This window comes from Mchenga conophoros, linkage group LG8 (genome assembly GCF_057382185.1).
Source record: "Mchenga conophoros isolate Kocher_MC1m ecotype Shallow Benthic linkage group LG8, M_conophoros_male_GT1.1, whole genome shotgun sequence".
NCBI lineage: Eukaryota > Metazoa > Chordata > Actinopteri > Cichliformes > Cichlidae > Mchenga > Mchenga conophoros.
In genome coordinates, this window is record NC_140533.1 from 12,933,294 (window position 1) to 12,955,792 (window position 22,499).

Below are 22,499 nucleotides of genomic sequence, written 5' to 3' on the forward strand. Positions count from 1 at the left end.
TGGCCCTTTTTTTCAAAGCTTCAAATACGGGCATACAGCTCATAATCTTCTTAAAAAACTGCCCCAATTGAGTAGAAAAGTAAGATTCGAATGCTGACATACTTGTGTGAAGTCAGTGTTACTAAAACTGAGGTTTTAGTAACGGAGGTTACTTGAAAGAGACTTCCAAGAGCTGAGATCCTCTATTACTGTGAGGATCAACCCTAAAAATACACCTCACCTAAGCTTCTTAAGGGGTGTGCGGTGGGAGTTAGTCTGCGACTGCCTGATGGACAACACACACTAACGCTGACTCACAAAGTCGATTTAATACCTGACATTCCACACAAGGGCTTGACCTCTTCAAGTTTGCTTTATGGTTTCTAACCAGCAGTCGGTCTTCAGCCTGAACTGTTTGGCTGAAAGTCTCGACAACATGAGCGTGTCAAGCCTTCTCAACCTCAGCAACCTGGGCAAGATCTGCGGCTCCAGCCACAGCAACGACATGATAGTTCTGGACCGGGTGAAGAGGAAGAACTCCGTCAGGCGCATGTCAATAATTGAAGACGGTCAACTCGCAGAGGTTCTCTACTTGATTCCAAAGCAGTCCATAATGGAGCAGCTACCGTTCCTCAACCCTAACGACTACATTCTGTGTGAAAAGCTGGCAGGTATACCTGCAGAGCTGTCAGGTAATGACTCGTTACTTCATTAGGTGTTAGCTATTGGTCGTATCTTTTGAAAAATGAGCTGCTGCTTGATATTTCCCTCAAGTTTATAAAGTGGTATAACGTTTTCTCTAATCCATACTGGGTCAAAATTATAGATACAGACATAAACCCCTAACTAATATTTAGTTAAATGTCCCTTAGCAAGTTGTACCTTGGATCAGATGCTTTTGGTATCCATCAACAAACTTCTGACACAATTCTGGCTGAATATTTGACTGATAGAATAGGTAGAGTTAAATCAATTGGTTTCTTGGCACAGACACGGCTTTTAAGCGTAGTTCACAAATTGTCCATAGGGTTGAGGTCTACATGCACTCATGGTGACTGCATGCATCACAGTTTCAGTCATCATAAGTCTGCACAACCCTTGCTGTGCACATCTTGAAGCTGAAGTTTATTGAGCAACACAAGAAAGTCCTGAAACATCACAGAAGACAGCTAAAGTGTATAATGACAGAATTATTAGTTGGTTTTAGAAAAGGTTAAACATCTGAAGCCTTTGCCAGAAAACATCAAACAGACTTTGAACAGTTCTGGAAACAAAATCTGGGCAGTGGAACGAGGTGATCAGTGTTTATTGATGATGTATCTGCTGACAGAAGAAGCAGGATAACTTTTGAAGTACACAGGACGATGCTCTCTGCTCGGTTTCAGACAAATGCTGCAAAATTATTTGGACATTGCTTCACAGTGCAAATGGACAATGAGGCATGGCTTTTGCAGCGAAGCGCAAAAGCAAAATAAGAGTTTGGTGCCAAAAATGCACTTTTCTGAACACAAGAGCCAATTTAAAATAAACTATTAGCCAAACAGGCATGCAGAGATCCCCCAGGAACGTTCAGTCCCAGAATGATCAGACAGTCCCAGCTGCTGCACCAGTGTGATTGTTTTTCGAAAACAATCAAGTAATCCTGATATATGATCATCATTTATGTAATGCCGACATAGAAAAGTTTGTATGTTTTTCCCTCTAAAAGAAAACCCCAACACTAATACTTCAGAATAACACACAAGTGCAGCAGCGTTATATTTCAGAGAAACAATTACATCGTTGCAGTGAGCTCACATTCACATACTCTCCCCCTCGGAATGGATGAGGTCATAGATTAGAAGCACAAGAGAATTTAATGGCAGTCCTGCTGTCCTCTGTCATTGACACACACACACCACACACACACAAACACACACCCCTGGCCTTTGTGTTGTGGAACCACCCCTTTCTCTTGGACCAGCAGTCCAGTTAGTGCCTCTCCTCACTCACGCCGTGAACTTCAGCGCAGAAGAACAGAAACCATGAAACAGAAAGGTAGACATTTTCACGTGTGTTTGTGTTTGTGTATAGGTAACAAAGAAAGGAAAAATGTCTCCTTGTGTATATTTTTGGTTGTCTTTTTATATTTATGAGATGTTATTTGTGTTGAGTCAAAGTTGGATCCGGATGACACTTTTGGTTCTGGTAGTAAAAATGAGAAATGTGACGTTTTCATTTCAGATAAATTTATCACTGAACACCTACATCTATGCTAGATTGACACTGTGCATGTGTAAAAGTGTACGGTGAAAAGTGCAAGTACAACTGTTACAATAAAAGTAGAACATAGTTGGGAAAGAACAGCATGTGATTTCAGAAATACCTCTGAATTAAGCAGCGATTAGCCCACTGTGCAGCAACAAGGAGCACTCAGATGTGACTAAAATGTGGAGGTGACTCTTATCAGAGTGAGGGTATTCTGTCTTCCACAGCAGCAACAAGAAACATCTATAAATAATTTAAAGACATTCAACTAAATGAGCGGTTATTTGTATAATATTCTCACACATGGTGCTCTCTACTCTAGAAATTCCCATTGCTACTTTGCTCCTACTGAACCTGAAGTAATTTGAAGGGTTACACTGATTTTACATCTTTGTAGTGTTGGAATCACAGCCTGAGTGCTTTAATACAGCCTCTGTAGAGCGCAGGTAGGGTGCTTTTAAATCTGTCTGCCCAAGATAATGATGGCATCACAATACACTGCAAGACTTTGATTTGTAGTACATTACAATATCTGTGAATATGAAAAAACAGCCTTAAAAATCCAGATTAGAAATGTAAATATTCCCTGCATCACAGTTTTATTTAGGTTTAGTAACGTGTCACTTAAGTAGATCTCTGAGCTAAGGCAAAAACAGATTTTGTACAATTCTAATGAACTTGAAAGTCATTGCCTGGTATAATCACCTTTATTATTTAACACAGCCTGAACTCTGTTAAGCAAGTTTTCTCGTAATTTATCTAAGTAGTCTTCAGGAAAGTTTCTCCAGGCTTCTTGAAGGACTTTCAAAGCTCTTTTTTGGCTCTTTGTAGGCTTTCCTATTTTACTGCTCTTTAAAGATGATCCCACACTGCTTCAATAATGTTGAGGTCTGGGCTCTGGGGAGGCCACCGTGTGTTTTTCTATCCGAGTACTGTATGCTTTTACTGTTGGCAGTGTGTTTGGGATCGTTTCCACGCTTAAAAATGAGGCAGTTGCCACTCAGAGGCTTTCCAAATGGTATTAGAAGGTAGATCAAAATCTGATGTTACTTATCAGTATTCATAATTCCATTAATTTTCATAAGATCTCCACCACCACTGGTTTTACAGCTGTCTGGAGACACTCGCTGTTGTACACTGTTTTATTATCAGAATTCTCTAATTTGGACTCATCACTTCATCAGAGCTGTTGTCAGATACTTTTTAGATAATGTTTTAGGCCTGCAACATCTTCTTTTGTCCTCCACTTATCCAGTTTCCTCATGTTTTTTAAGGTCACATTGATATGCCAAATTTCCAGCTAACAGCTCTTTGGGAACCACCTTCCTGATATCGCCAAAAGTTAATTCTGTCCATGTGGACGTTGTGTTTTCAGTGGGAGAAACGTTTCGTAACTCATCCAAGTGACTTCTTCAGTCTCAGCTGACTGCAAGTTTCCTCAATCTTATAAACAGTACATTAATGACTGAAACTAGCACCACTGAAGGAACAGTGGGCTGGGAGGTCATTTCCTTGATCATTATTCAAGGATCAACTTTTGGGGAATTTCTTACCTGGATGATTGAGCATCAAGACACCTTACTGATACAAAAATACTACTTTATGCCTGTCAAACTGTGTTACCTTTGGCATTTTTCACAGATTCGGCTAAAGAATTTTCAATGTTTCATAGGTCAGTTTTAAATGACAAATGAACCAATGTCCAAAGGAAAACTTTGAAAGAGCTTCAAAAAGCCTGGAGAGCTATCGTTCAAGACCACCTTAAAATATGATAAGAAAGTTTGACTCCTTGTAAAGTGATGAGCGGTGATGAAATGATAGGCAATGAGACCTTTGCACATTATTTATTATTGTGCAAATTATATGTTATTAAAAAACAAATTCAAAATCAGGCATTAAGGTTACTCGGATGAAGTCCCGAAGCTGATTTGGAAATGTATTTGTTTGACAATAGAGTTCTAAGAACCACTGAAGTTTAAATCTTCTGATGCCATTTTACTTCCCCCTACGTACATAAAAACTAAGCATACCAAAAATAGATGCTCCCATACTCCTCTCTCACACACACACACACACACACAGATACAGATTTTCATAGCTGGGCTGTGTGCGATTAGCTGTTCGGCTCGGGTTTCTCTCCATTTGCTGTCTTTCTAAATCTACCGTTTGCTAATACTTGACACATATCACATATCAGCTTCAGATTCTGGAAGAGATCAAGAAAGTGTGGGAGGGCATTAAAAAGCTTTCCATCTGAGGGCTTCAATCATTTTTTAGTTTTACCATTTAAAAAAAGACAATTAAAAGCACACAAAGGGTGCATATACTTCAGTGCAGGATGACACCACACAGTGCAGAATAGTACAGCTAGACCTGAATATATCCATCATCTAGTTTCCAGCAAGAACAAAACTTAAAGTATTTCTGACTTCAAGACAAGTGAATTGCATGAATTCGTGCTGGCAGAACATCTCTGTCATTAACAAATGTCTGAGGCGCTCTAGGACAAAGACCTGTTTCAATAGTTGTTACTGTCCTATGCCCTAATTGATGGGCTACATTCCAACTAGGATCATCCCATCTGCTCTAACACTCCAGATTTTTATGTTCAGTTTTGTTCCATAACATTGGGATAGATTTTTGATTGATAGGCTTTTTCATAACTGTTGTGCTAAATAATGTACATTTAACCATAGTGTCTGTACAATGAGCCTTTGAGATATGGTCCCTAAATGTCGCTTGTTGCCATAGTAAGAAATCTCTCCTGGTGCGGGGCAGATCGGAGCCACATACCAGCGGTGCTTGACTCACTTCAGTAACATTCACAAGCCCGTGCAAAAAACATTTCACCTTCAAGTCTGCACAAATCTTTCTGTTTGAATCAAATAAGTTTAGACCCAGCTCATTGAAATTAGTGTGACTAATAGTATCTGAGACAGATTTCCAGTTAGTGAATTTAATAAGAGTGTGTATGTGTGTGTATTATGGAGCACTGTTGACTTTTTGGTTGCCAGCAGTATATGAAAAATGAAATTCATGTCTATCTCTTTGTATGCAGAGTGTCCGATTACTGGATGACAGACTGCTCTCGTCACAACACATTCTTTCCTCCCTCTCCTTAGATAATCACATTAAGGACGTTTCAAGAGGCTGTGATTAGATTGTACAGGCATGCTGGTGCTGCCATTCAGAAAGATACAGAAAGAGAAATTATCTTAAGAGTTTTAGTAAGATATAAGACAAAACTTTGCACAAGGGCCACTGCTCTTGTACATTATACCTACTAAAAGTGTTGTAACATTAAAATTTTTATGTTTCCATGGTGGAAAAAAAGTTTTGTGATGTTGTCTGACTTTTGTGGGGTAATATCCACCTGGCCAGCCTGTATTCAAAGTCTGTGGATGTGTAATTAAGCCAAAACATAGTGCACATGTACCCAGTTCTGAAAAAGCTGGGATGCTGTGTAAAAAGTAAATATTCTCTTGTAAATAAAAAGAGAATGCAATGATTCTGCAAGTCTCTTAAATCCATATTTTATCCACAATAGGACCTAGAAACATATTAAATGTTTAAACTGAAAAAATGTACTGATTTAAGAAAAATATTAGCTCATGTTGAATTTGATGGCAGCAAAATATCTACAACAAAAGTTGTGGCAGGGGGTGGGGGAGTAACGTTGCCCCATTCTTGTCCGATACAGGATTCTAGATGCTCAACAGTGCCGGGTCTTCTTTATTGTATTTTTTGTTTCATGTGGTGCCAAATGCAGTCCAGACCACGCAGTCCTAGACTGCACATAGGGTGGTATGAAGCCATGTTGTTGTAATAGATGTTTAACTTTGTCTTGCTGAAATATGCAAAGCCGTCCCTAAAAAAGACGTCGTCTGGATGGTCCCCTGCTTGGTGTTCTTCCAAGAAGAACTTTTCCAAGAACAAATTTTGATCTATCAGACCACAAAACAGTTTTCTGCTTTGCCTCAGTTCATTTTACATTAGATTTCCCTCAGAAGGCAGCTTTTTGGATCATATTCATAAATGGCTTTTGGATAATACACCCTTTAGCCTACATTTGTGGATGGCACAGTGGACTGTGTTTACAGACAGTGATTTCTGGAAGTGTTCCTGAGCCCATGCAGTGATTTCCACAACAAAATCATGACTGTTTTTAGTGCAGTGCTGCCTGAGTGTCTGAAGATCATGAGCAAACAAATACTTTCCAGCTTTGTCCCGTGCGCACAGAGATTTCTCCAAATTTTTGAAAGTCTTTGATGATGCTGTGTAACGTATATGATGAAATATTTAAAATGTGCACAATTTTATGTGAGGAATATTAGCTCTGCCACTCTAAGAAGCTCTTTTAACCCAGTCATGTTAAATACTTTGTCGAGAAATGTTCTTACAGCCTTTTCTTTTTAGTACCAACTTTTTAAAATGTTGCTACCATTGTATTCAAAATGCATATTATACCTTTCATGAAATAGTGCAATATTTTAGTTCAAACATCTGATATTTTTCTTTGTTCTAATGTGAATAAAATACAGGTTTTACATACTACACAGAGTCCGAACCTTTCAGATTTGGGTTGTATGTTTATCTCAGTTATGTAAAAGCTGAACTGACTGGCTGACAGGATTAACGTTATGAGCTGTTCAGGCAGAGCAGGATAAATTCCTCCTATGGATGAAAAACGATGATGACAGAGATGATTGCTTTACAGTGACTTGTATTAGAAAATGAAGTAATGTTGATTGTCATGTAATGGCACTGTGGGCGTGTACATTTGTGTACATATGAGGGGCACAGCGACACATTTTGTGTTTTAACCTCACTGGTTTGCATGGCTCCAGGGAATTAGGTTTAACCAACTGGTTCTAGACAAATAGAGTGGGAAAATAGAGTGAAACCTGTGAGAAAATAAGTAAGTCCTTTAATGATACTCTTTATTTCCCTAAAATTGAACTCAGTTTTGTTATGTTGCTAATGGTTGATATAAAAAAAAAAAGACATGATCATAAATGGGAGCATTTAAACTAGTGTTCTGAGAACCACTGGTGTACACCGTCCTAACAAGTACTGGGCAAGTTGCCTTAAATTATCTGAGGACATTCATGGTTCCCACAGGATGAATTCTGGATCAACAGGTCAAAATTTTAGTTCGTCCAATTACTTTTTAAAACACCTGCAAAAAAAATGGCCAGTCCTCATCTCGTCTTAAGCACTTATTAGCAAATGTGAACATGCTATGTTGCTAAACATGTTCACAGACTTTTGTGTCTGTGGAAGTTTCCTCTACCAACATGATGTTGCGAATATTAGTTTGCAAATAATTATGGAAGACTCTGCAATGCACAACTCTGTTGCATACAATAGACAAAAAAGAGCAGTGTAAAGAAGCAAAACTATAGCAGTTAATCGACTGATCAATACTTAACTAATTTATTTATATCTTGTGTTCATGTAGTACTACACACCCAGGATAGCTGCCACCCCTGCCCTCCAGCAGGGAAGAAGGTCATCTGCTGCTTCAGGTGTGGGGAGTCATGCAGAGGAGAGGTGCTGCGTGTTCAGAGCAGCTACTTCCACATAAACTGCTTTACATGCAAAGGTGAGTGTTGATGGAAGGACACCACTGCACTGGTATTACTGTCCTGGTAACGCAGCACTCGAGTTTTAGGCTGAAAGAGGAATCTGTTTATAACAATGTTCCTGATTGTCATTTCCATTTCAGTCTGGCTTTGTCTAACCAGACAGTGATGCAATTTTCCTGAGGACAACAGGCCAGTAATTCAGCAGTCTATTGTGAGAACCACCTGGGTTGTCAAATGGCCAATCAGTGGTGTTACTCTGCTTCGTGGAAAACATGCAGTGCTTCCTCTGCAAGCAATTGTCCCCACTAATAAGCTCTGACAAGCTTCTAGTGTTGTTGTCCTTTCATGTCATTGTGACGATGTTTACAGCGCAGGGGAAACAAAGAGACTTTCAGAGAAGAGAAGCTTGCAGTACGGAGAGAGCAGGGCGAATGAATCAATGTCTGACTGTCAGAAATGTGTCTATCAGTGTTACACTGCAACACATTGCTGTTAAAATACAGGACATTTTAAAGTAAAGTAACCACACACTGTTACTGTTATTGTTCTTCAGTCAGTCTTTTTTGAGTCTGTTGCTTGCAAAATCATACCACTACCTCATTTCGTAAACATATCTCATACAAAAATTCAAATGTCAGGAAAAAATATTGCAGTGAGCCAAAGAGGTAGTAACTCTGGTCAGCAGCTATCCCAGTAGTTTCACATGAATGTTAATATTTATGTTAAAGTAAATCTTGTGTCATATCAGATGTGTTGTGTTTAGCGTTTGATTGTATAAGATGTGTGATTTATTTTTCAGCTGTTTATGTGGCCAAGGACAGTGTTAAGCTTTCGCCAACTTGGTGCCAGTAAAATATAATATCCTTGTTAAAATGCAGTGAATTAGGGCTGTTGATATTTTGTGGAGGACTGTCATTATTTTTGTGCAAATTTAAAGAAATTTGCACAAAGTTTCTATTGATTAAAAAAAATCTCCTGCTTTGAACATGGAAGCAGGGACATGTTCAAAGATGGTTGAATTCAAAATAGCATAATTTGGAACTTGTTTACATTGTTAGAGAGTAGCAGGCGGACAGGAATAGAGCAGCACAAATCTGTCCTTGGCATTGTGTGCATTCTGTTGTGGCAGGCGCAGCAGGACAGGTTGGATGCTGCAGTATCAAATAACTAATAACAAGCAGACAGACAACTCTATATATCGCCTGTAAACTGGCACGAAGCTGATCAGTACACACGCACAATGTTTACATTGTGTGTAATGCACAAAACCACAGAAATGTTTCAGGAAGCCTTAAAAATCAGAGGGTCAGGGAGCAGAAATAGCCGATGCTTTATTAACTTCCTACTGTGACAACATCAAGAGTGAAGGTGACACTTTACGTTAGCTATGGTCTGAAAACTAAACTAAAGGGCAACAGAGTAAACAAATGCACAAAGACAAAGGGAAAAGTAAGAAATATTACTTTTTAGACCAACTTAAAGTGGCCACTTTGGGGTCAAAGGTTTGATGGGTTTTGATGAAAAAGATGTCTGCAATGACTTAAAGATAAATAGGTCAGGCAAAGTCTCTAAATAGAGCTGGTAATAATCCTCTTTGGTGTTATCACTAGCTTTTACATCACTAACTTGTAACAGTCTTGATATAAAACATTGTAATATTGATCAGATCTTTCTCTGAATGTGTCTCTGTGCAGTGTGTGGCTGTGATTTAGCTCAGAGTGGCTTCTTCATGAGGAATGGGGACTACCTCTGCCCGCTGGACTTCCAGCGACGTCATGGCACAGCTTGCAACAGCTGTGGAGAATTTGTGGAGGGAGAGGTGGTTACGGTGTTGGGGAAGACCTACCACCCAGCCTGCTTTGTTTGCGCCATTTGCAAGTAATCTTAAAAAATATGTTTGGGAGGTTTTAGTTCTACATACATGTCTTACAAATCTGTGGTATAAGTGTGTCTCTTACTTTGATTCTCAGACAGCCTTTTCCTGCTGGGAATTGTGTCACCTTCATTGGAAGAGACTGCCTCTGCCAGCGCTGTATGGAACCTGTGTCGCCGTCTCCAAACGCCACCAGCTATTCCAGCAGTAAGAGCATTCCTGCATACTCTCTAAGCAGTGTTCATATCAAAATATTTAAAAAATATATCAAAGGTTTTGATCCCTTGTAGTTTTAATAAGACAGTGGATTATACATTGAACACTGGCCAGCTGTGGGTCTTCTGCCAGCTGCTTGTGTATTTAGTCTATCCTGTCTTCAAGAGTCATTCAAGGTCAACATCTGTTAGCAAACAGGAAGTTTAAGTCTTCACTTTTTTGCAGGTAGCACATCAGACTCTCCTGTGCTTGTGTAGAACGAATTGGATAACAAAAGTATTTGGGATCATTCATGAAATCTGCATGTAAGAGGGGGAAAGAAATCAATCATCAATTGTAAGCCTTTTCTGTGTCTGGGTAATGTCACCTTTCTTATCACTATGACGGCTACACAGTGTCACTAAATCCAGTCTAATACCCGCCTGCAGCTGTTGTGGATTTCTTTACAACCCTTTAAGTTGACTTTCCTTCATGAATCCAGTCATCCTATTGTGAACCTGCCAGTATGAAGCAAGAGATACAGTAAAACGTAACTCTTTACCTCTGCTTGACCTCATCTGTGTACTGATTATAGATAAATGGGGGATAAATCGGGGATTTGGACTCACAAAGCCTCTGGACTAAGAGGATCTCTCCGCAGGAGTGTGCGGAAAGGTGCTTTTCTCATGGCAGAGATTCATCAAGCTGCTGGAAACTTTCCTCAGAGATGTTGGTCCATATTGACATGAGAGCATCACACAGTTGCTGCAGATTTATAGACTGCACAGCCATGATCTGAATTTCCAGTTCCATCCCAAAGGTGCTCTATTGGATTGAGAGCCAGCGACTGTGGTCATTTTACTACAGTGAACTTACTGTCCATGTTCAAGAAACCAGGTGAAATGATAAGAGCTCTGATGTGTTTCCTGCTGGAAGCAGCCGTCAGAAGATGGGTAGAGTCAGGTCTTGAAGGGATGGCCATGGTCAGCAACAACACTCATGTAACCTGTGGTGTTTAAACATTACTCAGCACTAAGGTGCCCAAAAATGGAAGCTCAGAGGGGACAGGGCATTCTCTGTTGCCTCCCCTAGTTTATGGAATACATTTCTTTAAAGCTCATCTTAACACACATTTATAGTTTCTGGATTTTGACCCAACATTGGTTTTTTTGGTATTGTTCTTACTTTTCATCATTGTCATTGTATTTATTTTTAGCATACCAAATATAAATGAATGAGTTATTATTTTAGGTACAGTTGCCTTCCTATAAGCGCCAAGCAGTCCAGCCATTCCCCTTTGACCTCTGGCATCAACAAGGCCATTTTTCATCCAGAGAACTGCTGCTCTCTGGATGTTTTCTCTTATTCAGATCATTCTCTGTAAACCCCAGAGATGGTTGTGTGGTAAAATCCTAGCAGATCAACAGTTTCTGAAATACCCTTTCCTCACTGTGATGCTTGGTTTGAACCTCAGCAGGGTGTCTTCACCAAGGTCTACATGGCTAAATGTCATGTGATTGGCTGATTAGATATTTTCATTAATGAGCAGCTGAGCATGTCTAATAAGTTGAGCAGCTGCCTTCTAAGTGACCACTGAGTATAAACATATATGTTGTGTTTTCAGACTGCACTGGCTGTGGGAGAGACATCAAGAATGGACAGGCTCTATTAGCCCTCGGAGGCCAGTGGCACCTAGGCTGCTTCAAGTGTAAAACCTGCAGGAAAGCGTTGAGCGGAGAATATATCAGCAAGTAAATATAAATGTCTCATTCATGTACTCACTCATTCAATATGCTTTGTCTTCCGCTTCCTTAATCTTTTATTTCTAAATTGAGTATGATATGATGAATGCTGCTAAAATGATGATATAAAAGTTCCACATGTACTGCTGGGTAAGAGTATGTCATGTGCATCTTTCAGGGATGGAGTTCCCTACTGTGAGAGAGACTACCAGATTCAGTTTGGGGTAAAATGTGAAGCATGTCAGAAGTTTATAACTGGAAAACTCTTAGAGGTAAGAGAGGTCGGCTTTCAGCGAAGAGTCTTTGTTTCTTTTTCTGTTGCAGTACATTTTATTACAAACATTAGTCTCAGAAGCCCTTCAGAGATTTAAATCTGTTAAATTCCTCTTTGTAGTCCGTAGCTGCCTGTCTTTAATTTTGCTGAGTGTTCATGCAACTTCTTTCCCTGGAGCGTCGCGTGTGCCGCCACTTCTTCTGTTCCTAAAAAGGTCTAATCACCTGTTTTGAATGTTATCTGTCTATTTAATGGCTATTATCATTTCCCACTCCTAACAAGTGTCCTCCCACTCTAACGACCACACTCTAGGCTGTTAACACCTCATTTAGTCAGCGGTCCAACTACACTGCTGGGCAGACGTAACCTGGTGAACTGCAATGTGATTTCTGCAGCTGTTCATTTCATGCAGCTCCTGCACATACGCAGTCTGTGAGCCACTTTTGTCTTCCTCATTATCTGACTTAGGCTGGGGACAGACATTATCACCCCAGCTGTGCAAGATGCAGCCAATGCGACAGGATGTTCACAGAAGGAGAAGAAATGTATGTGCAAGGTCAGTTTGAGATCGTAGCCTCTCTTTAAATAAACGGCCTGTCTATTCGAGACCAAGAAGCATTTTTGGTCATTGATGAATGCATAAGAACGGTCCTGTTGGTTAAAAACGGTAAAAGTCTTCTCATTTTGGTAAAAGTTGCAAAAATCAATTGTCTCTTCTTTCACAGGATCAGTAATTTGGCACCCAGATTGCAGAGAAACCAGCAGAATGGAGGACAGCTACAGGGTAAGGGTTTTTTTACTCATTGTTAAACATGTTAGAGGCAGTTTGAGGATTCTTACTATCATTTTCTAAAACAAATATAAGTGATTTTACAAACTCACAGAGCAAAGACTTACTGCAGCTGTAAAAGGTGATTTCTTTACGAGATGTATTCCTCCCCAGGTCGGGAGACCTAAAACGCCCTGTCTTGATTTCTTTTTCCCTCAACATGAACTGAAGGTTAATACTGCGAGCAGGTCTGCGGTTTGCAGTGAGCAGGCTGCGATCTCGTGCTTCGAGATTAACCACACGTGCTTGTTTCACAATTCAATATGACAGACACTTTGCTCACCTGGCTGGTCAAATCAGAGCTTGTTTCATCTGATTCACAGTCTACATTAGATTTGTTTACATTGCACAATGATTAGCAGGACCTTTAATAAGCTACTGCTTCTGAATGAACTTTGTTGGCAGTGTTGCATGCTCGCCTTCACACTTTTTTTTGCCATCAACCACATTGAAATTGTCTGGAAATCTCTTAAATAATCACATTACTTAGTTAAGTGCCTCTATTGTACACTGAGTGTGCCATGGATTGCATTCCTGAAAATAACGCTTGTGTGTGCGTGGATGTAAAGCCATGTGAAAGGCCACAATCAACAGCAAAAAAAGAGTACCGTTTCCAAGGTAGCTCTTTCTGTTGCTTGATTTTTTTCTCTCCCATTCTCAGCAAACTAGATCATCATCTGAAAGCTCCTGTTCCAGGCCGGGCTCATGCACTCCTGGCAGCCCAGGTCGAACCATCTGTGTAAGTTCACAGGCCAGCATTTGCGTCTATGGTGTGTGATTCACCGTGGGTTGATCTGTGTTTGACCTATCCTTTATTTATACAGGGGAGTCGCACGGACGGAGTTTCCCCCTTGCAAAAAAATTCATATTGATGTGAAATGTGGAGGAACACTTAGGGAAATAGAACATTAAAATCAGTAACATAATTCAACAAGTGGTACCTTGACTGATTGGAACTAGTTTCTTGGTGCTTGTTAGGCAAAATGTGATTTTAGTTGTGGCTGAATGATAAAGAATGTCAATGCATCCATAAATTTACTGAGAAAATCAGGGTTCGAATGCATTCAGACCGACTTTGATCACAAAAACTGGTGCTTTCGGTGTAATTCGTTTCCTCCACCCAGCTTTTTATCACCCACAGAAATGAAATAAACTTTACTCCCACCAAAACACTTCAGAATATAAGAAAACTACCTCTGCTGTGCACAAAAGCCTGGAAATCATTTTGCATGTTAAAACAAAAACATTGGATTTTATTCTAGACTAATGGAATCCGCTCACCTCATGTGCCTAAATCGCGGGATTAAAGTTTAATTCCTCCCTGAAATGATGTAATAAGACACCTTTGACCTTTCATAAGACCTAATCTGTTGTGTCTGCTCCTTGTGCATCCTCTTCTCTCCTTTCCTCCCTGTCCTGCTCCCAGGCCAAAGTAGATAATGAGATCATTGATTACAGAGACTTAGCAGCAATTCCCAGAGTCAAGGCTATATATGATATTGAGTATCCTGATATGATATCTTATAAGTCTGTGAATGACCACCCCTCCACTTTGGATGAGAAAGGAAACACACAACACAGCCAAAGAGTCCAAAAAAGTCCTGCAGAGGTAATTACATCCAACGCTCCAACTTGTGTCGAGTGACATGTTTGTGTGTTTATTTTATTTAGGAGTCTAACCAACTACTTGTTTTTCCTCATTCTTGTGTTTAGTTGTATTTGGCCAAGAAAATAAAAACATCTATTGTAAAAACAATTCTTTAGAGGGACAGATCACCCTAAAATGAAATATGCATGTCATTATTGTGGAATGTGGAGCTATTTATCTATTTAGTCTGTTTCACTGTCTTGAAGGAAGCATGCTGTGCAGGGAGGTGGATGCTCATGACAGTGGCAGCAGTAATGACGTCTCTCTGAGCTTAGCTGTAATGTGAGGTAACTGCATGCTTCCTTTAGTTTGGTAGGTGGAGTCAGAGTTCCTACATTAAACTGCTTAAAATTAGATCAGTGGAAGCACCGATGCTGAGGTTTTCCAACATGTTTTTTGGTTCTTGCCATTTAGTTCAGTTGTATTCAAAAGAAGCCAAAACTTGGCAGCTAACATCAGAACAGTCGAGATGGATAAATAGCGCCACAGACCAGAAGAAAAAGCTTGTATATTTTTGTGAATTGTCCCTTAGAGTGTGCTTTGAAGCAAGAGTGCTTCAAGTTTAAATTTTTACATTAAAATGGTCCATCAATCCACTTTCATGTGTTTATCTCACATTGAAATCTGAGTCAATGTTTGAACATGAATCTCTCGAAAGCTATTAAAGATACAAGCCTCAAATTTTCACTGGTCTCACTTGCCATCACAATGAACCAGAATCTGTAGTTGGGACATATACATCGAAAAATGTCTTCATACGGACTAATTAAAATATGAAAACAATTGAAGAAGCCCTGTCAAGTCCCATATTTGAGAGTGTGCACTAGTTAAAATAAACAACCTTGACATTGCAAAAGACAATTAGTGAGTATTTCTAAACATTCAGATTTCATAGTCATGCAAAAATAAAACACAGATTACTTGTTAACATGAAATTCTTAGTCTAAAAATGAAAAAATTCGTATTTTAATAAACCAATACTCAGATATTTTGAGATGTATCTGTCCCAAATTACAGATCCTGAGTCGTTTTAAAAGGGATTCAGGATTTGATTTTTTTTATAGTTTTTTAGATTTTCATTGTCAAGCATTGCCTCTAAGACTGACAAATGAAGATAAAACACATGGAGAAAACGTATAAACTTTCTAATTTGGGATGGAATCACCCATATGCTGTGTTACCTTCGAATTAACTACGCGATTCAGTGAATGTGCTGATTTTGCTTCTTTTCTTTGTCTGATTTAGTCACCAGAAATCAAAACTGAACCCACAGAGGTAAAACACACTTTTATTAACTTTACTTACAACAGACGCACAGAAATACCATGAAATCTGGTATCATACAGTGTGAGCCAGTCTTCCCTTTAAATCGATTTATTTTCACGTGGAGTTTCAGCTGGCTTTGTTTTCCTCTTCTCAGGAGAGTTTTGAAATAAGAACACGTGTACCCAAATCTAAAAGCCAAGGGCCTTTCGGACTTCATACAATGTATCATCGCCATAGCTACACTCCAACTTCGTCCAGATCACCACAACACTTCCACCGACCAGGTGAGATAACACAAAAGAAGCATACCAACACTCTTGTTTAAAGATATGAAATGCATCCCATGTTCAGCTGTTCTCTGTTTTAACACCACAACTCCTTCTGTCTGCACTTCCCGAAATCCAAAGGGTTCCCGCTTTCTTCCTCTTTATTCTGTGGCAACACTGGCACTTCCCCTCCTTCTCTTTTATATCACACCTTTCCCTCTCAAAGCAAAGGTAAGACCCCTGCTTCTGTGCCACCCTCTTTAAGTCTTCTCCTCTATTAGTGTGTTAAATTGCATTTTGTATTCCTTATTAACCCAAATTATTTAATGGTGAACGCAGCACTGGATTTCATTTGGATGAAGTCTGAAACACAAAAATAATACCAACAAACTATTTGGAACTAGCACGCATGGTTCACTTTATTCTTTGAAACACTGTGCCACCTAGTGGTCAAAATTCAGAACTTAAATTCTGCCTGGTTTAATTATTTTAAAATGGCTTTGATTGATTCGATAAATAAATATTTCAGTCTCTTTACAACTTCACACACAACTTCCTGTGCAGCTGTGGTTATTTATAGCAGCGTTGTGCCTTTGAGTGAAGTTTATCGTGTGCGAACGAGATCTGCCGAGCTTTGATCAGTCATCACTGGTCTGTGTTTTTGTTGTGGTAGATTACAAACTAACTGCCTTAAGGAAACCATTTTTGCATTTTTCATTGCTTGAAATGCTTCCTGATTTTGAGGGTTGATGTTTTCAATTTCAAGCAAGACGCTAGTGTTAATACTAACTGTTTAAAACACTGAGAATAAAAGTGGAATAGTTTGACAGCCACCTTCCAGAGACATACATTCATACTAATCTAATGTTTCCACTGTGCAGTAGTGAAAAAAATGAAGCATCTGCTAATACTGCATTCTTTTCTGACAGCAGACGAAAGCTTCAACGTGTACAGGAGGGCCCCGATTTATAAACAGCAAGGTACAGTATTTAAACCTGGTATAAGTTATGCTTGAATCACTCAAAATTACATTTAAGTTTCAGTTGTGTTGTTTAAAAGTATGCATTTGTATCTTTGTAAGTTAAGCTAAAGAAGCGACTTTTTATCAAGACCTTAAGATCTTGATAAAACTTTACCTCAAGTCACTACAAGATATTTTAAAGTCAGTTTTGCAGTATAGTTAGTAGTAAATGGCTGAGCTAAGAACCGGAGAAGGAAATTTTTCTCAGTAGGTCTATTTCGGGCAAAGATCCCAGTCTAAGTGTAAATCGTCTCGTGATGAGCTTATCTGTCTGCTTTCACACAGATCCAAATTCCTTGACATCCCCAGCATCCTCTTTGCCCGGTCGGAACAGCCTCAGCCCGGTAGGACACGCGTTACTAATGCTTAAATCTCACTTTGGAAAGATTGCATAAGCCTGGTACATGACATTCGTCTAATTGCTGAATTAATTAGATACACACTTTGATTAAGCTTTGTTTTAAAGTCAAATTAAATGAGACACATCTACAAACAAACATTTAATCTTGTACACACACACACACACACACACACACACACACACACACACACACACATATATATATATATATATATATATATATAAATACAGTTTATTTATTTTTAATGCTTTTCTATTTGATATATGTAGGCGCTAAATAAACACTTTAGAAAAGGTTATTATATTAATATTGTGAAAATTTTGTTTTCATGTGTTTTCTAAGCCACGGCCAGCTGATTTCTCCCACTACCATGACGACAGATGCAGAGGTATCCATGTAGACAGATGTGGTTAATTACTATTTTAACTACCATTAAAATGAAATTAATTACACTTTGTTGGGATTTACTCTCTCTCTTTCAGACTTCAGGGTATGTGACAGTAACCGAATGGAGTTGGTATTCGAGTCAGTCCTGGTTCCCTGTTTGGTTTGTGGCATATTTTTTTGAAGAACTGGCCTAACTCATTGTGTGAATATATCTTTATTAACTCATATTTCTACATAACCCGCTTTTTAATCATGCATATATTCAGCTTTACTCGCATTTATCTGGAAATAATCAGCAAGTCTTCAATCAGGTCATGATATTTTCCAATTGCATGTGTTTGCTTCATTTTGTAGCTCATCTATGACCATCAGTACCCATTAACACAAATGGAGAGAGGAGTGTCTATGCCTAATTTGTTGGAACCAAATGCAAGTATTATATTTTATTTTATTATATAATTTGTCTTTTAACACACTTATATCACATGAGAGTTTTAGTAGATGCACCTATGGTGTGATTCCAAAAAAGTAAGTTGGTTTGTTCTCGGGTTATTGCAATCACAAACTTGGGTCACCACAGCACCCACATGGTGGTGTGATGACAATACCACATCGGCCTTTTACGGCTGAGGGATATAGCGTCTGGTTCCATAGCAGGTCCTGAAAATATGTAAATACAACCTCAGCTGAACAGCAACATGACACATTACACCATGTTTAGCAACATAACTTAAAGTAATGATAAAGTATGACTTTTTCTGTTGTGATTTGGGTTTTGCTTGGGATCACTGTCCTGCTGCATGGACCCAGTTTTGCCCAAGCTTTAGTTGTTGGACAGATGGCCTCACATTTGATTTTATATAAAGTGCTCCATAACAAATGCTCCAAACATGGCCCAGTGCATTATTGCCAGACATCTCCACTTTGGTTTCATCTGCCCAATACATTGTTCCAGGTGTCTTGTGATTTGTTCAGATGCAACTTTGCAAACCTGAGATGTTTTCTAATTGTACAGCCATGAACTTAAACATTTAACACACTTGAATGCTTCAGACCAGCAAGCTGCCAAAACATCTGCTTTTATGCAACAAGTTCTCACATTTGTTGATGATCAATTAACAAGCGAATACTTACCCACTAAATTTCTATGGAAGCAGTAAGGGTGGACTTGTTATTTTTCACACACTGCTTCTGAACTTTGGCTTAGTTTGTGTTAAACAATGAAACTGTAACTTGTTATGTATTTTTCTTCATCTTAAGTTGTATTTACCAAATTTTAAGACCTGATGAGGTTGTGTAGATTTAATTAATGAAATGTTCTCAAATGGTTTTTATTTGTTTGTCAAGATCTATCCATATGAAATGCTCACAGTTAGTAACAGAGGACGAGTGAAGCTTCCCAGGGATGTTGACAGAACAAGACTTGAGGTGTGGCTTAAATGGTTTTCTTTAAAAAAATAGTTATAAGTTTCACTTAAATGTAATGTTTGAGCTTTATATTAAGAAATAATCAGACAGAATTACTCTGCGGCTTTATGCACAGAAACATTTAGTTCATCCTGCTTTCTTTTTGCAGCGTCACCTGTCCCCAGAATCATTCCTCCAGATCTTTGGAATGGATATTCAAGAATTTGACAGACTTCCACTTTGGAAACGTAATGACATGAAGAAGAAAGCCGATCTTTTCTAATACATGCTGTGAATATGCGATGCACGAGTTCCTTTGAACCTGTATGTTTATTCCAATGTAAAAAATAGCACAAAAAGTAAGGACATTTGTGGTTGGTTGATTTTTCTTCTTTTGTCTTTTTAATTTTTTTGTAACAATTGCATTTGTAGATTCAATAGCAAAATAACTGGTAGAGAAGATTTGGCAATTTTTTTCATGGGCACAACCCACAGACTGCTCAACCTACAAATACATTTTCTTACAAATGTAGCACCATTTAAGGGAGAATAAACCGGCTTTTCAGCCGCATAAGATTTGTTGCCAAGAAGCATTGTTCAAAGCATCAACCAAACAAATGTCCTTACTTTCTGTACTAAATGTTTCCCTAAAAACCGGACAGTTCACAATTATCCTGGGACACTGTACCTTTATCACTTTTTTTAGTTGTTCATAGGTTAGAGTAAGGAATAATAGCATAATTAATATTATAATATTCAAAACTTAACCTTATTTATTTGTGTTTCCACAGGCAGCCGTGTATCCTCTAGATTCCCTGCTTATATTAAATAACTCTATATTTTTATTCTTGGAATCTGCTAGAGCAGCTGTTCATGATTCACAGTTTTAAATAATTTTCCTTTCCCTCTCCTTTATGACAACTTTCTTCTGGTTTGTAGATGTCCTCACAACAGATCTGTGCCTGAGATGACAATATTAATACATCATACAGAGCCAAGGGTAGAATAAACTGTCAGTGTTTAGCGGTTTAAAGCCTGAACTTCAGACGCATAGATATTATCGCTTGGATCATTTGAAACCATGGCCTTGTTTAACATGAGCCTCCACCATAGTAACTGTATGCAACACTATATGGACAATAGTATTGGACCATGCCTCTAGGATCACTGAATTTAAGTGTGGTACTGTAATTGGATGCCACTGTTGCAGAAAGTAATTTTGTGAAAAGCCTTCCCTTCCAGATATTGAGTGATCAGCTCTGAGACATTTTATGCTACACTCAGCAGGCACTTTGTTAGTGTCGCTCAGTTTGAACTTCAGCAGGTCATGTTCACCAGCGGTCCCCAACCAGACCGGTGTATGTTGGACAATATTTTCACGGACCGGCCTTTAAGTGGTCGCGGATAAATACAACAAAATAAAACCAGTACCAGTACCAAAAAAGAAGAAGATTTATTCATAACACACGAGAAAAGACCCAGGGAAACAGAGTTAACGATAAAAAAATAAAGATAAAAACCCCGAAAACCATAAATTTCACACCCGAGCCTCAAGTCTCATGGCCCCGTACCAAACAACTCATGGACCACTATCGGTCCACGGCCTGGGGGTTGGGGACCGCTGATCTACACCATGCCTAAATGCACTGAGTTGATGCGCTGTGATTGGCTGGTTAAACGATTGTGTTACCGAGCAGAAGAACAAATGTACCTAACAAAGTTGCTGGTGAGTATATAAGTAAAACATAAGTTTGCTGGTGAAAGAAACTGAATATGATGATGATATGTTTTCCTATTATGTTTATAGAATTTAACTCTGTTTCATACCCAGTGATATAACAGAAGTACTGGCATGCTGCAGGAATTCCTCAGACCTGAATGGATCCTTTATGTAAATCCCATTGATTTTGTTGTGGCTACTTGTTAACTGTTACAATCAAGCTCAAAATAAAGTCACTGATGCACCATGAGCAAGTAGCCTGCGATGAATATAAGTTCAGTTTTCAAACAAAATCTGAACAGTCTGCTTGCTTTTTTCCACAGCAAGTAAGCAAACAAAGAACAGAGTGCCACTCAGTTGAATTTCAATGTAATTCTATTTATGTTCTTTAGGGAAAACATACGGCATGGACGATGTTACAAAAACCAAAGGAAGACAATTTTTAAACACTAATTGGGGAGATGGGAAACATCAGGGAACACAGCTGAACAGAATCTGACTAACGAGACAACAAAACCAAAAACAGCAAAATAAAACAGGAATACACATTTGACACATTGACAACGTTGAGTCCACTGTCAGAGGCCATAAGTAATATTACTAACCCTCACTAGTTCTGTTTCTGTACTGTGACGAGTTCTGAAACCTAACTGAACTCTTCAAATATACCATTCCTCTGCAGATAATTGGTTAACTGTTTTACAACTACTTAAGAATTTTTGACATAAAATTGACATAAAAGTTTAATTACTGCCATAATAAAAGCCTGTGGTACAGAGGTCGTTAATAAAGACAGCATACACATATTCAAGACAGAAGCATTAATTAATGGTAAGACGTTTTTAAGCAGTCTTGTAGGAATGGGGTCTAAGAGACAGATTGATTATCTGCAGGAAGTAATTATACAGTTTGTGAAGGTTCTCAGTCATCCAGGTCATCGTAGTCAAAGGAGCTTGCAAAGAAGTCCAGACGCTTTTCTTTGCAAGCTCCTTTGACTAATTATACAGTTGCACATACTGTTCTTGAGAACTTTATACTTGGGCAAAACTAGCAGGTCTAATACTGAAAAGAAAACTGTAAACGCCTATTTTAAATGCAAAGAATACAGATGATTAACCATTTAATGCAACTGCCTTTTTTTTATTAGGAAACATCCACAAAGCCAAAAGAGCGATTTAAAATCTAAAGAAGAACATTTGGTGAAAATGCCCTCAATGTGTAACTGTAAGCACAAAGAGCACTGAAAATGCTGTTTTTGGCCAAATGGGAACATTTTCTTACTACCATCTTCCTGCAACTTTGAAAAGCAGCTGCACTAAAAGCATGTCGTTGTTTTTTTTTTGTTTGTTTGCTTTTTATGGACAGAGTCGACTGCCGATGCAACCTGAAATTGGTTTGCAGCCTTTTAAAGTGATCCTTCAAAATCCTTTATGTTTCTATAAAAATTCCTTAACTGGAACACCTGTGCACACATGCACACCTGGGGTTGTGTATCTCTTTTTCAAAGGAGATCTGACCAAGAAGCCATGCTTTATTTGCACTTTATTATTAGACACTTTATTTATATAAAGGGTCCTTAAACATTTTTACAATTCAAGCTACACTGAGTACTCATCTAATTAAATTCTATATAAAATGCACAATACACAAAGTGTGATAGGTGCCAGCTTTTCTAACCAAACTAGGCTTTCCTTA

At 38.7% G+C, this 22,499-nt stretch overlaps 1 protein-coding gene across 12 annotated transcripts; it reads left to right on the forward strand.

The window, feature by feature from the left end:
• The first annotated feature begins 278 nt into the window (after positions 1 to 278).
• LOC146568298 (actin-binding LIM protein 1-like) lies at positions 279 to 21,440 on the forward strand. Of its 12 annotated transcripts, none has more exons than XM_085284261.1 (21): positions 281 to 671; positions 7,688 to 7,831; positions 9,509 to 9,692; positions 9,785 to 9,894; positions 11,507 to 11,633; positions 11,803 to 11,896; positions 12,367 to 12,454; positions 12,624 to 12,682; positions 12,842 to 12,898; positions 13,389 to 13,466; positions 14,154 to 14,336; positions 15,621 to 15,650; positions 15,796 to 15,925; positions 16,049 to 16,138; positions 16,840 to 16,887; positions 17,214 to 17,272; positions 17,633 to 17,678; positions 17,773 to 17,837; positions 18,032 to 18,106; positions 19,025 to 19,105; positions 19,254 to 21,440. In XM_085284261.1, the coding sequence occupies exons 1-21, from the start codon at positions 356 to 358 to the stop codon at positions 19,365 to 19,367; spliced, it is 2,178 nt and encodes a 725-aa protein (XP_085140387.1). In that variant the 5' UTR covers positions 281 to 355; the 3' UTR covers positions 19,368 to 21,440. The 12 variants fall into 12 exon arrangements, 11 of the variants coding, with proteins under 11 accessions (XP_085140387.1, XP_085140386.1, XP_085140390.1 ...); XM_085284260.1 differs by having other exon boundaries at positions 16,837 to 16,887; positions 19,254 to 21,439; XM_085284269.1 differs by lacking the exon at positions 281 to 671 and adding an exon at positions 1,898 to 2,016 and having other exon boundaries at positions 16,837 to 16,887; positions 19,254 to 21,432.
• The last annotated feature ends 1,059 nt before the right edge of the window (positions 21,441 to 22,499 follow it).

Bases quoted from the DNA above. Each gene is read 5' to 3' on its own strand.
- LOC146568298 (XM_085284260.1), top strand. From the start codon at position 356: ATGGTTTCTAACCAGCAGTCGGTCTTCAGCCTGAACTGTTTGGCTGAA. The intron at 12,683-12,841 runs GTAAGGGTTTTT...ATTCCTCCCCAG, and splicing joins GAATGGAGGACAGCTACAGG to GTCGGGAGACCTAAAACGCC. The intron at 16,888-17,213 runs GTACAGTATTTA...GCTTTCACACAG, and splicing joins CCCGATTTATAAACAGCAAG to ATCCAAATTCCTTGACATCC.